Source organism: Phyllostomus hastatus, unplaced genomic scaffold, assembly GCF_019186645.2.
Source record: "Phyllostomus hastatus isolate PE091 unplaced genomic scaffold, TTU_PhHast_1.1 phas_contig_283, whole genome shotgun sequence".
Taxonomy (NCBI): domain Eukaryota; kingdom Metazoa; phylum Chordata; class Mammalia; order Chiroptera; family Phyllostomidae; genus Phyllostomus; species Phyllostomus hastatus.
The window spans coordinates 5,950,730-5,964,798 of NW_025333833.1; the positions used below are offsets into that span (position 1 = coordinate 5,950,730).

The 14,069-nt window shown below is 45.6% G+C and overlaps 1 protein-coding gene across 5 annotated transcripts in view; it reads left to right on the forward strand.

The window, feature by feature from the left end:
- RABGAP1L (RAB GTPase activating protein 1 like) overlaps positions 1-14,069 on the forward strand; it is a 453,918-nt gene that overhangs the window by 277,368 nt on the left and 162,481 nt on the right. For all 5 annotated transcript variants that reach the window (XM_045838840.1, XM_045838841.1, XM_045838839.1 and 2 more), the window contains one exon: positions 4,587-4,661. In XM_045838840.1, the coding sequence (XP_045694796.1) occupies positions 4,587-4,661 (75 nt within the window). The remainder of the gene's footprint in view (positions 1-4,586; positions 4,662-14,069) is intronic.

A 14,069-nucleotide genomic window follows, 5' to 3' on the forward strand; every position in this document is an offset into this window, starting at 1 on the left:
CAATTTCCTATTATTACAACCAGATGGCAAAATGATTGTGTCAAATTTTTATATACGTGCATTTCCATATTTCTATATACGTTTAAACAATCTCAAAGTTACAGGGAAGTCGCAAATACAGAGTTTTGTCTTCTTCTACTATCCGAGAGTGATTGGCCGCCATGGGGCCTCCAGATACCTCCAGGTGTCTTTTGACAAGCAGCAATGCTCTCCTATGCGGCTGTAGCACAGCACTGAAATCAGGACCGCAGCACCGATACATTGCTTCTGCCTCAGCGTTAGACCCATGGTCCAGACCATGCCCTTAGAAGAAAAAGCATCTAGTTCACAATCACACAGTTGGGTCTCCTTGGTTTCCTTCTGTCTGCAACAGTATCTCACCTCTCCCTCCACTTCCTTGACCTCGGTACTTCGGAAGACGACCGGCCAGGCATCTTTCAGACCCGCCTTCCGTTTAGGTTTGTCTGCAGTTTCCTCGTGGCTGCGTCTGGGTTGCACATCCATGGCAGGAGTAACAGAAGGGACCTGCTCTTACTTCTTTCTCACAGGTAGCACGCGGCTCTGGTTTTCCCATTATTGATGGTGCCCACTCTAGTCAAATAAATAAGATATTGTTTACCAGCCTTCTGCACAATGAAGTTACTCTTTGTCTCTTATAATTAATACTTTGTGTGACATCATTTGTAATTATGTAAATATCCCATTTCTCATCTGACTTGCCATTTATTTATCATTTTCAAATGAACTCATGAATTCTCATTTTACTCTGTTCTATGGATTTTTACTCTGTTCTATGGATTTTTGGTCTATCCTTATATCAGTTTTGCAATGCCTTGAATTCTGTAACTTTACAGTAAGATAGTAAAGGCTTCTCTAACCTCACTCTTTTTTCCAGAATTTCCACTCTTGCTTCCTAGCTGTTATGGTCGCTCCAATCTGTCTTCTGCTTCTGAAGCCAGCAGGACTGCAGTTTTATATGCAGTTTTAGCAGTGCCATGTGGTACCTACCACTGGAGCCTGACCTCTGGCAAAAGCCACAGAGAATCAGACTCTTACCTTGTGTCATTTCCGTCTTTCACGTTTCCTCTGTCTTCCAGTTTCCGCCGCTTTCGTTTAGCTCCTCAGTGCCCTCGTGTATTTGTTTTGTGTATTTGTCCAGATACAGTTCAGATCTGTGTCCAGAGGGAAGGTTGGTCCGATAGGGGCAGCTTGCCCGTCACAGAAGTGGTACCTACCCAGATGGTTCATAAAAGTCAGACGAGCAGGCATCTGGCCAGCAAAGCAATTAAAGTGAGGAGTGGGGAGAGGTTTGGTGCAAAGGGAGGCAAGTTTTGAGTAGAGAGAGAAAGAATTCAGTTCAGTTCAGTTGGAGAAGGCTTAGACTAAAGCCAACCCGTGCTTAGAAGAACTCCAGGCAAAAGAACTTGCTAGAACACTGTGTTTCAAACTGTGAGTCATAAAAGCAATTTAGTAAGTGACCTCTTAAAAAATAATTTTTTCCTACTAATCTAACCCAAAATGATAAACCAAGCTGAAAGTCAGACCAGGCATCACCGTTTTGCACTGCGCCCTCGGCTCTCCCGCGAGTCCCTGCCGTCCCTGAACTCGCGCCTTCTCTGCCCCGCGCGTGCTGGGGGCACACCCTGGCGTTCTGTTGGGCTTCCCTGGTGACACAACAGGCGTACAAGTACCCCTCAATAAACGTTCGGTATAGGTGTGTAACGGTGAATCCACCATTTGTCAGAGTGGTGTCGGGGTTGTCGGGGTCGGGGAAGAATCATTGGCTTTTGGAGAGCCAGAGTTTCCTGGGGTAGGGCCGGTGCTCAGTATTTGCCCGTCACGTAACCGGCTCTGCCGTCAGCAACCCCCAGAGTCCCCTGCTCGTGGAAGGGCAGTGACAGGGCACACCGGGAAGGCCGCAGTGGGGGCCGAGTCAGAGCCCCTCCCCTCCTTCCGCAACCTGGTGCTCCTTCTCTGTCTCTGCCTGCAGCCCTTCCTCCGGCCCCTTACACACACACACGCGCGCACACACACGCTCACACACACACACACACCTGTGAGCTCTGGGGACAAGCACAAGTGAAGCAATATGGAACCTTACTGTATAAATCAAAGAAAAATTTTAAAGTAAAAGAATGCTAATCCCTCTTTCAATTTTAAAAATTCAGCAGAGCTCTGGCAACCGATGATAATGGAGAAAAGCTCCTTTCAGATTCATTAGGTAATGATTCCATGATCTAATTTCTCTCTCAGTAGAAGACAGTGTGATAATATCATCATTAGCAGAAGAAGGTTAAAAGAGAACAAGATACTTCAAAAGATACCATTAAGGAAAGGAGAAGGCAGGGCACAGACCGGGAGGAATACTGGCGTAGAGTCTGACAGTAGACTTGTAAACTGAATGTACGAAGAAACCCTACGAATCAATAATGATAACATGAACAACATAGTCAAACAAATGAGCAAGAACTTGAGGAGACGGTGACGAAGGAATATATATATATCAGTTGCCTAACAGCACGTGATAATGTGCTCTGTGTCCTTAGCTGTTAGGAGAATGCAAGTCAGAGCCACAGGGACTGGCTGTGTCAACCAAGGGCCTGGCAAGACCAAGTCTTAACAAGGGTGGGAGGCACTGAGAGCCCATCCTTCGCTGGTCGGGGGTACAGTAGTTGTGCAGGTACTCTGAAACGACAGTTTGGCATTTCTTAGCAAGTTAAGCATTCACTTAGCATTTGAGCCTTGAGCCTCCACTCCTAGTTATTTACCTAAGAAAAACAACCCGTACCCACAAAAAGCCTTGTGTACACGTAGTGACCTTATTCATACTAGCCAAAAACTGGGGGAAGAAGCCCCAAATGCTCATCTGCGGGAGCGTGGATGCACAAACTGCGGCACGTTCAGGTGGTGGAGCACTACGCAGCAGTTAAAAAGCAGGGGGGGACTGCTGGTCCAGGCAGCAGCGCGGCAGAACCTCAGGGACGTTATGCTGAGTCAAGGGAGCCAGGCACAAAAGAGTGCATGTATTAGCAACGTGGTTCCGTTTGCATGAAAGTCTTTGAAATGCAAAGCTAATAACACATTGTGCTAAAATCGGAACAGAGCATGCCGGGGTTTGACTGCACAAAGGCACAGGGGAGGTGCTGGAGTGAGGGGAATGTTCCGTAACGATGGGTTACGCAATGACCCAGCTCAGGGAAGCGTGCAGTTAAAATGTGTGCATCTCATTGCACACAACCTTGAAGTGAAAAAGAGTTCCCGACCCCGTACTCTGACTTCCCTGGCATCCGGGGGACGGCTCGCTTCCCCTCCCTGTGGCGGCCCTGCCTGAGGATCTTTGACCAGCACTGCCCTGCAGGGAGACAGTTTTCATACTTGCGTATCAGGTGAGGTCCCCTCGCTGAGGCGAAGCCCAGCACGTGGATGGGGCGCACGTCCGGGACCAACTAGCACGACTGGGGTGACTGGCTTTAAAAATGCACGTGGGAACGCCCGAACGGTCCGCAAACTCTGGGCCACGCACCTCGTCTGGTACCACCCTTGAGCTGCACATGGTTTTTATATTTTAAAGCGTTGTTTAAAAAAGCAAAAACAATATGCATTAGATGTATTAGTGTCTCTCAAAGCTGAAAATGTTCACTCTTTGGACATTTACAGAAAAGCTTACTAATTCCTGTTCTGTACTCTTTGATCAGCACCCCACGCCTACTGCACTGAGTCAGCTCCTTACAGCTTAGGATGGGTATCTTCTTGAGAAAGTATGCTCTCAGCTCTTCGAAGTACTAGTTAGTGTACATGAAGTATACAACCTTGTTTCCTTTCCTCTGAAGAGTGAGGCGAACCCTGAGTTACGTGGTGTGGAAGCTGTTCCCAGGAGTGCTGGATTTTCCATGAATGGGCCTCTTTGGCTCTGTACCTGCAGCCGGTTAGAATGCTGTCAAAGATGGTGTATCTGGAACACGCGCGCTGGCGGGTGCGGCTCTCTCAGCCATTCTGCAAAACGTGCCGGCAGCGTTAAGGGTTTCTGCTTTGCCCTGATGGTGTAGATGGGAGGGGTCATTTTTACCCATTAGCACTTGGGAAAGTGGGAGAGTAATGTAGGAGGTGTTTGAGAACGTCGGGAGGTTATAGAAGCTGGTTATTTCGTCTGTTAGATTAGGGAGTTCGCAGTACACGTTCGGCAGCGTTCAGATTTCCTCCATGAGTGCGTGAGAACCCACACCGCTCACCTTCCCACCCTCCCTCTCCCACCCTCTCCCACCCTCAGCTCCTGCTTCCTGTGATTTCATTTGCCTGACAGCAAACCGCAGTGGAAGTTTTAAAACTAACTTGGGTGCTCTTTGAGCACCTCTTTATCTCAAATTCTGAAGGTGAACCTGGGGATAATGGGGCATCTGAAATTGCTGTAGGAAAGATGCTGCCTCTTTGGGGGGCCTGCTGTGCTCATGACCCACACGTTCAAGTTGAAGGACCAGTGCAGTCGTGTGGACAGCCCCCAAACAAGAGCGGGCGGCACCCCGGCGGGAGCCGGCGCCTGCTGAAAGTCTGTGGATGCTGACGAGATGCTCTCTTTCCACCCCCTCTAGGCCTACTCTGTCTACGATGAGGACATCGGGTACTGCCAGGGGCAGTCTTTTCTCGCCGCCGTCTTGCTGCTGCACGTGAGTAACTGCTGCGTGATAGATAGATGCCAGGGCGCTGCCCGGTGTGCCAGGGCGCTGCCCGGTGCGGTTCATTTCTCCCTGGGTCTGTCCTCCTCCTCATTTTTCATTTACCAGTGGAGATTGCACATGGCATATCTTTAAAAAAAACACGTACCTTTGGTGATAAATGAAGAGATCTGAAGTCAAGAGCAGGACACTTGCCTGGTGGAATGAATTCTGTAGGCGAGGAGGCAATACATTGCTTGTTTGGAGTTATTTTTAACTAGAACCCTCCACAACTGAAAATGTCAGTGTAACCGCCCAGATAGGGGCCGCACCAGGACCATTGTGAAGGGGAGTGACAGGGAGGTGTTTTGCCTTTTCTGTGATTTATTTTTGTGTGCTCTCTTTCTTCTCAGTCACTTCCAAGTAACAGAACATTTCTTGAGCATCTGTTGTCAGTTCTGGGCTAGAAGGTGGGATTGCACATATGCATAACGTATGACTTGTGTTCCCAAAGGCCTTGGGGTCCAGAATGGGGCACAGAGAATGGAGGCACATACTTACTATTTTAGTTCTTATGTCTTTATTGATTTTTCTTAAGTTTATTAGAGAACTTACAGAGAACCTCCTGAGGGTTTAGTGAAAGCGATACACAAAGTAAGAGAATGATAGAAGAATTACCCAACCCAGAACTTTCAGGAAAGGCTTTCTGGAGGAGGTGGTAGCTTTGCTGAGACATAAATAATCCAGGGTGGGGGAGGTGAGACAGGAAAGGAAGGACGTAGAGATTGTTAGACAATAGGGACAAAACGAACAAATATATGGAAACACAGAAGGGTACAACGTACAAAGGCAACACAGTGGAGTCACAGTCTCTGTGCAGTTGGTGGAGAATTGTACGGAGGGAGAGGTACCAGGTGACAGCGGTCAGATGGGCAAGGGACCAAAGTAGCAAGGCTTCGTAATCCTGTCAGGAAAGGTGGGCATCATTCTGAAGCAGGGCGTCAGACTCATTTTCACCAGCGGCCACATCAGCCTCGCGGTTGCCTTCAAAGGGCCCAGTGTAATTTCAACTCCTTAACAGTTAAGGAGTAGTTACGTTTATACAGTCCTAAAATTCTCTCGGACATTCACTATGAAGGGTCAAAGGTAATGTGCCTAGTTTTCTAGCTTTGGTGACTGAGTGAATTGTGGAATTTTGAGCTGAGATAGGAAAGGGTGCATTCATGGAGACTGAGTGAGGAAGGAGGGTTGGGGTGGGTGGTGAACTTTGTTTTGAATGCCTTGAGTGCGCGCTCTTTGGGGGACGTCTGCGTGAAGCTGTCCAGCAAGCAGCTGGATATCGGAGACTGATGAAAAAATCAAAGCCAAAATTGTGAAAGTGGATCAGGTCATCTCAGAAGAATAAATAGAGTAAGAAGAACAGGATAGAGCTCAGAGATGCCAGATATTTAAAGGGTTGATGAGGAAAAGGAATCCTTCAAGAATTCCTGGATTTTCAGCTGGGAGGAAGCAGTGTATAATGTCAAATGCAGCAGAGAGGTACAGCAAGGAAAGCATGTTTTCCAGGCTTACATTCTGGGAAGGGAGACAGGCCGGTGTATTATGGTCCTGGTTCTAATAACTTGGTTCTAATGGTAATAATGATACACACCTGTGGTTATTCACCTTACTCAACTTTGAGTTTGATTTCTTTGTTGCATCACCACTTGCTGTTAGTCTTCTTGCCTGTCGTCCCTCTCTCTTTGGTATCTCCGTAGCCAGTCTTCTTGGGCTGTGATAATCGCCCCATGATAGTCAAGCAGTTGATGGCCACAGAGTCTCTGCAAGCAAACCCACCCCACATGTAGAACACCCAGGCCCCACGACAGGGGCTGGAGACTGTGCGCAGGGACATGGACGTGCTCACCCAGGCGCAGAGCCCCTGCCCCTCCGAAAGGAGCCGCGGCGGGCGCTCTGATGACAGCGCGTTCCAGCCGTATGTGGCGAGCACTGTCCTCCACAGAGTGAGCCTTGAGCACATCGCAGTTTGGAGTTTTAGACCTGTGGTCCTCGGAGACACTTTGTCACATGTCGATCGAAATTCATTCAGAGGCATAGCTCTCTGAGAAGTCTGTTCTGAGGTTTAACAGAGGGCTAGTTACTTGTAAGTTCATGTTTGTTTGGAAACGCCTTTCTCTGAAAAGAGAGAATGAATCAAATAAGCAGAAAATTCAAATACCCAGAATTTTTTCTACATTATCTCCTCTTTTATTATAAGGGTCATATGACAAATTGGCCATGTAAACATTTTTCAACAAAATTGCTTTTAATGTATGTCACAAGATGTGTAGAAATTCAGTCTAGGCTCTTACACTTTCTGCATTAATACTTAAAATTACTCAGTTGTTGCCAGGTCTTATAAGATAACTGGAAATACAGAAATGCCTTCAGAATCTTGAGGACAGATGAACTGATATTCAGCATAGTGTTAATGAAAAACATACTGTAATTTTTAATTGACAGTATTTGCAGTATTGCTCTTTATCAGCACATTCCATTAACTAACCAACCCATCCCAGGAACCAATCTGAATAAGAAAAGTTAACTGTAATTTTTTTCTCCCATATTTTTGCCTGCATGGTTCAAATAGGTAGGAGAATACGGTCTAGCTTAAACAATTCATCAAATGCATTATCTCAGGTTCTAGGGAGATACATTATGAGGGTCTCACTAATTTTTTATCAGTTACATAAGCTATTGCTTCTTTTTGCTGCCAGACTTCCTCCGGCAGCTCCACATTAATCACTGTCAGAGGCCGCTGCTGTGGGGGAGCTGCCTTTTCCTCCCCGCGGTCATTTATATTTTACCTTCACTGCCAAAGGGGGAGGAAAGACCCAAACTGAAAGGACGTTCAAAAACAAAATTTTAGAACTTTTAAGTTTCACCACGTCTAAGTAGTTTTAGGAAATAACTGCCTTCCTGATTGGACATTTCCAGAGGCTTTGAAAACAGCTTTGTGACTTGTCGCCGTTTAAACCCTGGAAGAGTTAAGTGTTTATGGCAGTAGATGCTGTTACGTCTATTGGTGACATTACAGGAAGCTTACCGTTTACATGCAGTTGGAGAAGGATGTTCTAGCTGTTTTCAGACTTGGGAGGAGAAGTGGCTGTTTTAAATACTGCTCCTGTGAGAATGTGAAACTGGTTAATACATGAAATGCAAAATGAAAAATCAGTCATTCAAAGCAAAAAAAAAAAAATCCCTGTGCTGCACTTCACATCTCGAGACTCCTTGGAAACGGCCCATCTGTACCCCTCGACCCTTCACCTCTCCGCTCAGCCCCGGCCCCTCCCTCTGGCAGCCGTCAGCCTGTTCTCTGTACCTGCGAGTTCGTCTCTGTTCCATTTGTTCTGTATAGTCCACACTTAAGAGAAATCAGATGATATTTGTGGGTTTTATTTCAAAATAAAATAAGGTTTAAAAATTATGAATTCTTTAATGCACCTCCCAGAAAGGCAGCTTTAGGATAAGCTTTAACCAGTAGACCTAAGAAGTGAGAAACAGAGCTGCTTCTTAGTTTTTTGATCCCACAGCATCCAGGGTGACAAGGTAGAGGCTTCCCAGTGTTTTTATAAGTAAAAGTGTTTGTGACATTATATAACTCAGGACTCTCTCTGCTACCGTGATGCAACCTTAGCTCGAAGTACCTTCAGTTACAAAGGAAATTGATTGGCTTGCCGAGTGGGGAAGTCCAGGGCGGAGGCGACTCTGGCATGGCTGGATTCCAGACTTCATATTTTGTCATCAGTAATCTGTGTTGTTTTATCTCTGGTTTTACATTTTCTTGCCTTAGTTATACGGATCAACCACAAAGCGGGCGACACGGCTGCCTGGCCTGGCCCGGCCCGGCCCATAGCCTTTCAGTTTTATGACTTCATTTAAAGGGGACCATCTTTTGCTGCAGCTCCTACATGGAAAAGAAGAAGTCCATGGAGGATTCTCATTGGCCTGCCTTGGCAACCCGCCATCCCCAAATCAGCTGTGAGGCCAGGAAGCTGGCCAGGGTCCTGAGTTGCCCTCGAGAGCTGCCGGTGTGCTGGATGGGCTCCTCCTGAACGTGGGGCGGTGCTGCTGGAGGAAGAGGGTTTTGGTCCAGATGATAGGGAGCTAGGACCCTAGACAGCCGCATAACATCATCTACTGCGATGTCCTTACTGCAGGAGTTTTAGTGCATTTTTAATAAGTCCTTTTATGCTCCCAAATCACTTTTTTCTTATAATCCAAGATTTTAATCTTATAATCCTTAGGTTTTCCTTTTGTACATTAATGCAAAAGGAGTGCTTTGCATCAGTGCTTTGGAGCTATTTTTCTAATACCGTCTTCCTGTGTCCTGTAAATATATTCAAGATATTTTACCTTTAAGAAATATTTTGTTGATGCTCTCATTTCAACATCTTAGGTTTCTCTGCTCTTTCAAAGCTGGACTCGCTCAAAGGATAGTCAAAAGCACAACTGTGTATTTGAACTGTGGTCTCATACCTTTTAAGTCGCATGGCCTTGGGCAAGTTTCCTAAACTCTCTGAACCTCAGGGTTTTTTATTTATAAAATGGAAACAGTGTTGCCATATTTCTGGGGTTCTCATGAATATTGAATACCTTATGAGCACAAACGCTCTTATCGAGTATCTGGCACCAAGACCGTAACCGTGGGATTGAATCCCGGCTTTACCTAATACATGTATTGTTATTGGCAAATCACTTAGCTTCGTTGGACGCCACCAGTCTAGTGTTTAAAGTGTAAATATCATACCTACTTTGCAGAATTTGGGGAGGATCAAATGGGATCATGAATGAAGATCTCTGGTAACAGTAGCTGCTGCTACTCTCAGAAACTAATCATTATTTGCCTATTCAATTTTCTTTTGGACTCTGGTCCCACTAGCTTAAATTGATCACCCATTCACAGACTAATAGGTTGTACAGCATGCTCTATTGCTTATGTGAGTAAGTAGACATTAAGTTTAAATGTATTTTAGCATGTGTTGGATTTAAAAGGAAAGTAAAACAGCTAGAAGTTTTCATTCTAGTTGCTGTTCCGTGGGTAAAAAGAGAATGAAGACTTAGGAGTTTCTGGTCTGCAAAATGGTCACCAGCATCCACCCTTGTTGAAGAAAACTCAGACAGTGAGTGAAATGTTCAGTGCCTTCATGGAAAAAGGTAGATTGATTACAGAAAGACGTGAAACAATCATGCGGAACAGAAAATTTGGTTTTAGCTTAAATAAGGGGATTATTTAAAATTATTAACATTTAATTTTGCTTCAAAAAATGCCTTGATGTTTGTGACTTCGGATGAGTCTTAAAGACTCTGATGTCCTGAGAGCTGCTTTGCTTCGTGGTTCTCTGCTGGGGCGCGGGGGGTGGGAGGAGGGTGGCGGTGAGGCCTGGAGACTGTCCCCACCCTGTGCTTCTCTGTGTTAGCAGCACAGATGGCAGCTTGCTGCCCTGTCACCAAACGGTGATCGCACCCCGCATGGCTCTCAGACTGCACACATGAGGCAGGTGTCTCGTTTCGTGTTTCGTTCTGCCACGGGTGACATCTGGGTGTCTTCCGTCACGGGATTTCAGCGCTTCCCTCCCCCCTCCTCAGCCAGACAGCACCGGTCCCCCGACAGGGCTCCTGCGCACAGGACGGGCACTCAGGGTCCAGCGCCCTCGGGTCACGGCGGCTTCACGGTTACTAAAAATGGGTTTCCAGGGGCTTTTATTGTCCTTTAGACCAGTTACATGTCAATGACAGGTTGGCTTACCTAGTTCAGTGAAATTTAATCATTGTGATAAAGTCATTTTAATTCTTTTTTAAGTAGGCCAGTGCCACGATGCTACGTAGCAGGGGACACTCCTGTAGTAAGGTGAGGTTTCACAGCGCTGGTCCTCCAGTCCCGGTGACTGGTTTTCTCCCTGCTCCTGGAGGGACAAGCCTAACAGCTGATACAAAATACAGGCAACACTGAGATTTTTGTATTCGGCATTTGTAACAGTATGAAAAGAAATGAAGTGCCGAAACCAGCGCCGTTGGCTGCCCGTTGCTTCCACTCTCACACCAGTCCTCCCCCGGCGTCTCCGCCGGCTCCGGCCTTCTCGGCCGACAGCACGTTGCTCGTCGGCGTGGTCACATGCCTTTGTTTGCAAAGGCGATGTCTTCTGTTTCACTCAAGTCATCCTGAACAAGTGTGTAACACTCGATATTTATTTAGGTCTATAGCTAAACGCACATATTTATATAAATTTTATATTAAAACTATATTTAATATACAAATCAAACACAAATAAATATATATTTAGTTTATATAGCCATATTAAATTATATTTAATATAGAAACCAAACATAAACTTTTGCATGTAATACAAATTTTCTATTTAATTTATATATTAAATATAATTTAATATAACTATATTAAATATATGTTTGTAAGTATGTAGATATGCTTATATTTAACTTATGTATTTATATATATTAAAACATATTTTGATAGAGGCCGGCTTTCCCGGCCAGGTGGCTCAGCTGACCAGGGTGCCGTCCTGTGACCGAAAGGCTGCAAGGTCAGGCACACACGGGAGGCAGCCAGTCAAAGTTTCTCACACTGAGGTTTCTCTCTCTGCCCCCCCTTATCCTCTCTCTCTAAAATTAGCAGACATGTCCTTGGGTGAGGATTAAAGATAAAATGAAGTTTATAGGCTGGGATTAGCCGGTGGTGGGTTTTTTTTTGGCGGGGGTTGGGGGGGATTCAGTTCAAACTTTCCAGTGATTTTGTTTTGAAGAACATGTGTTCAATGTTTCGTTTGTGTGTGTGTGTCTGTGATCGACAGCAGACAGAGGGGGGTAGGCAGGGAGTAAGGGGGGAGAGAGTAAGGGGGAGGGGATGAGAGAGAGAGAGAGAGAGAGAGAGAGAGAGAGAGACTAAGCTCCGTACCTAAAAGCTAAGCAGAAACTTACATCCACCTGTCGTTTTCCTGACTAATTCACCTTGACCTGGCCCACACCCCGCTGTCAGCACGCCCGACTCCTCCTCCAGGCAGCCATCTGGCCCAGGACCCCTGTGTCCCTCTCGAGCTCAAGCGGAGTCCCCTGTTTGCCTGTCCTCCGGGAAGGCACTGTCCCTTCAGGTCTGCACCCTCAGGGTCCAGCCCAAGTGTTTTCATCTGCTGTCTTCATGACCGAATGTAAACATGGTGAGAGGCATCCGAACCTTTCGTTTTGTTTTGTTTTAATGGTTTTACCACATCCAAGGAAATAAAGGCTTATCCTTTTTATAAGGAGCCAGATGGGAAAATATTGGACTCATCATCATTCCGTTACCAAGAGGGGGACTCGAAGGGAACTAGTCTCTCCGGGGCTGGCTGTGCTCTGAGGGCGCGGAGGGGGAGACAGGAGGCGTGGACCTCGGCGGTGAGAGCAGTCAGTGCTGCAGAGCAGGTGCGCGCGCGCACAGTGTGTCTGCAGCTTCGGTGGCGGTGGCGGCGTTGCTGCGGGAGGAAGAACGCAGCGTGCTCACATTCTCGGAGACCGAGTGCAAAGGAGGAGATGTTTGCTGACCTGAGCATCTGGAGCCAAAGCCATGGGCCCAAAAAAAGAAATCAGCAAATATTTAGAGAATCAAAATGACAGCAGCTTAGTGTACGTGTTTACCTTCAGGAGATTTTGTTTGTCTAACTGTTTACATATTTCACTGTTTGTAAGTAGAAAATAGAAGTGGCCAATTTGTATAAGAACTTAAATAAACAATCACATTTCTAAGTGGGTAAGTAGACCTCTATTTGGTTCGGTTATTCAGGCAGGAAGTTGGTCTAACAAAGGTGTCAAATACCTAATCAGCCAAGGTCAGACTTTCAAAGGAGTGACATTTAAAGTAGATGTTTACATAATAGTTACATCTTAGGACAATGAGTAATAGCTTTTTCTGTGTGCTTCGTGTAATTTTTAGAATATTACTTATGCCTCTTTCTGTAAATTATTTCAGCTTATCGAGACCACAATTCATTTTTTAAAAAAGATTTTATTTATTTTTAGAAAGAGGGTAAAGGAAGGAGAAAGAGAAGGAGTGAAACATCCATGTGAGGGAGAAACATCTACCAGTTGCCTCTGGCACGTGCCCCAACCAGGGACGGGCTGCAACCCAGGCGTGTGCCCCGACTGGGAATCGAACTGGTGACCTTTCACTTTGTGGGACGATGCCCAACTGAGCCACACTGGCCAGGGCTCTTTTATTTTATTTTTTTTTACACTGTGGCAAAAACCTCATATTTGTTTTTACTCTTCTAATTCAGAATTTTTAATGTAGTATTTAAACAGAATCTTTGCTCTGTTTTTTTCCTTTTCTTAAATAAGCTTTCCAAATTATGATACAATATTATAGATAAGATTATGGGAAGAATGCTTAAAATTACTTAAGGACTGAAGCTATTTTTACACATTCTCAAAGGTTTCAGAAACCTTAGTTGCCTAATGTGCTAATAACAAATTATCTATTCATTAAAACTAGCTCTGTGAGATCCACTAACTTGAGTTGAACTCTAAAAATAATGAAGTTGCATTTTTTTAGAAATAGTCCACACTAAGATTTCTGTCCTATCAAAATGCCTTTTCTAACAGAATTAGTTTGAAACGGTCACTGCTTTTATGTTACCAAATCCAGTTGACCCTCTCAGCAAACGGGCACCGGACGATGGAAGTCCCTCTGTTCATGGGGCTGTAGTTGCGTAACATCAGCCGAGCCACCTTGGTCTTTCGCGTGCTCTGACAGCCTTGGGAGCAAGGCTCTGAAGTCCGGGCTCTCCCTGCACAGGCGTTTGAAGCCAGTAGGGGCTAAGAATGGCGGATGACTCTTCTCTTGTCCACTTTTTGCACAAGAGCTTCTCTGCTTCCTTGGGGACCAGACCATGGATCAGGGAGAAGATTCTTGGGAAGTCATTTAGGTAAATGCCGTGGTGGCAACTGGAACTCCAGCAGATCTTTTCCTTTCGTTTTGTTAATCACGTCGTAGCGTTCCCGTCTCTGCAGCCTAGTACTCGGGAGTCACACATCTTTTAGGTCCTTACAGGTGTCCCACAGGGCATCTGTACTTTTTTTTTAATTTTTAAAAATTAAAAAAATATTTTTCAACTACAGTTTGCATGCAGTTGATTTTGTATTGGTTTCAGGTGTGCAGCATCCTGGTTGGATAGTCATGCACTTTACAAAGTGTTCCCTCGATATTTGCGGTACCCACTGGCACCAGACACGGTTATTACAGTGTTATTGACTGCATTCCCTGTGCTGTGCTTCCCATCCCCGTGACTGTTCCGTAACTACCGATCTGCACTTCTCAATCCCACCACAATTTAGAGATTCTTTCTTTGACTTCAGACTTCATTCTCTGTTCAGATAAAAATACCTCTGGGA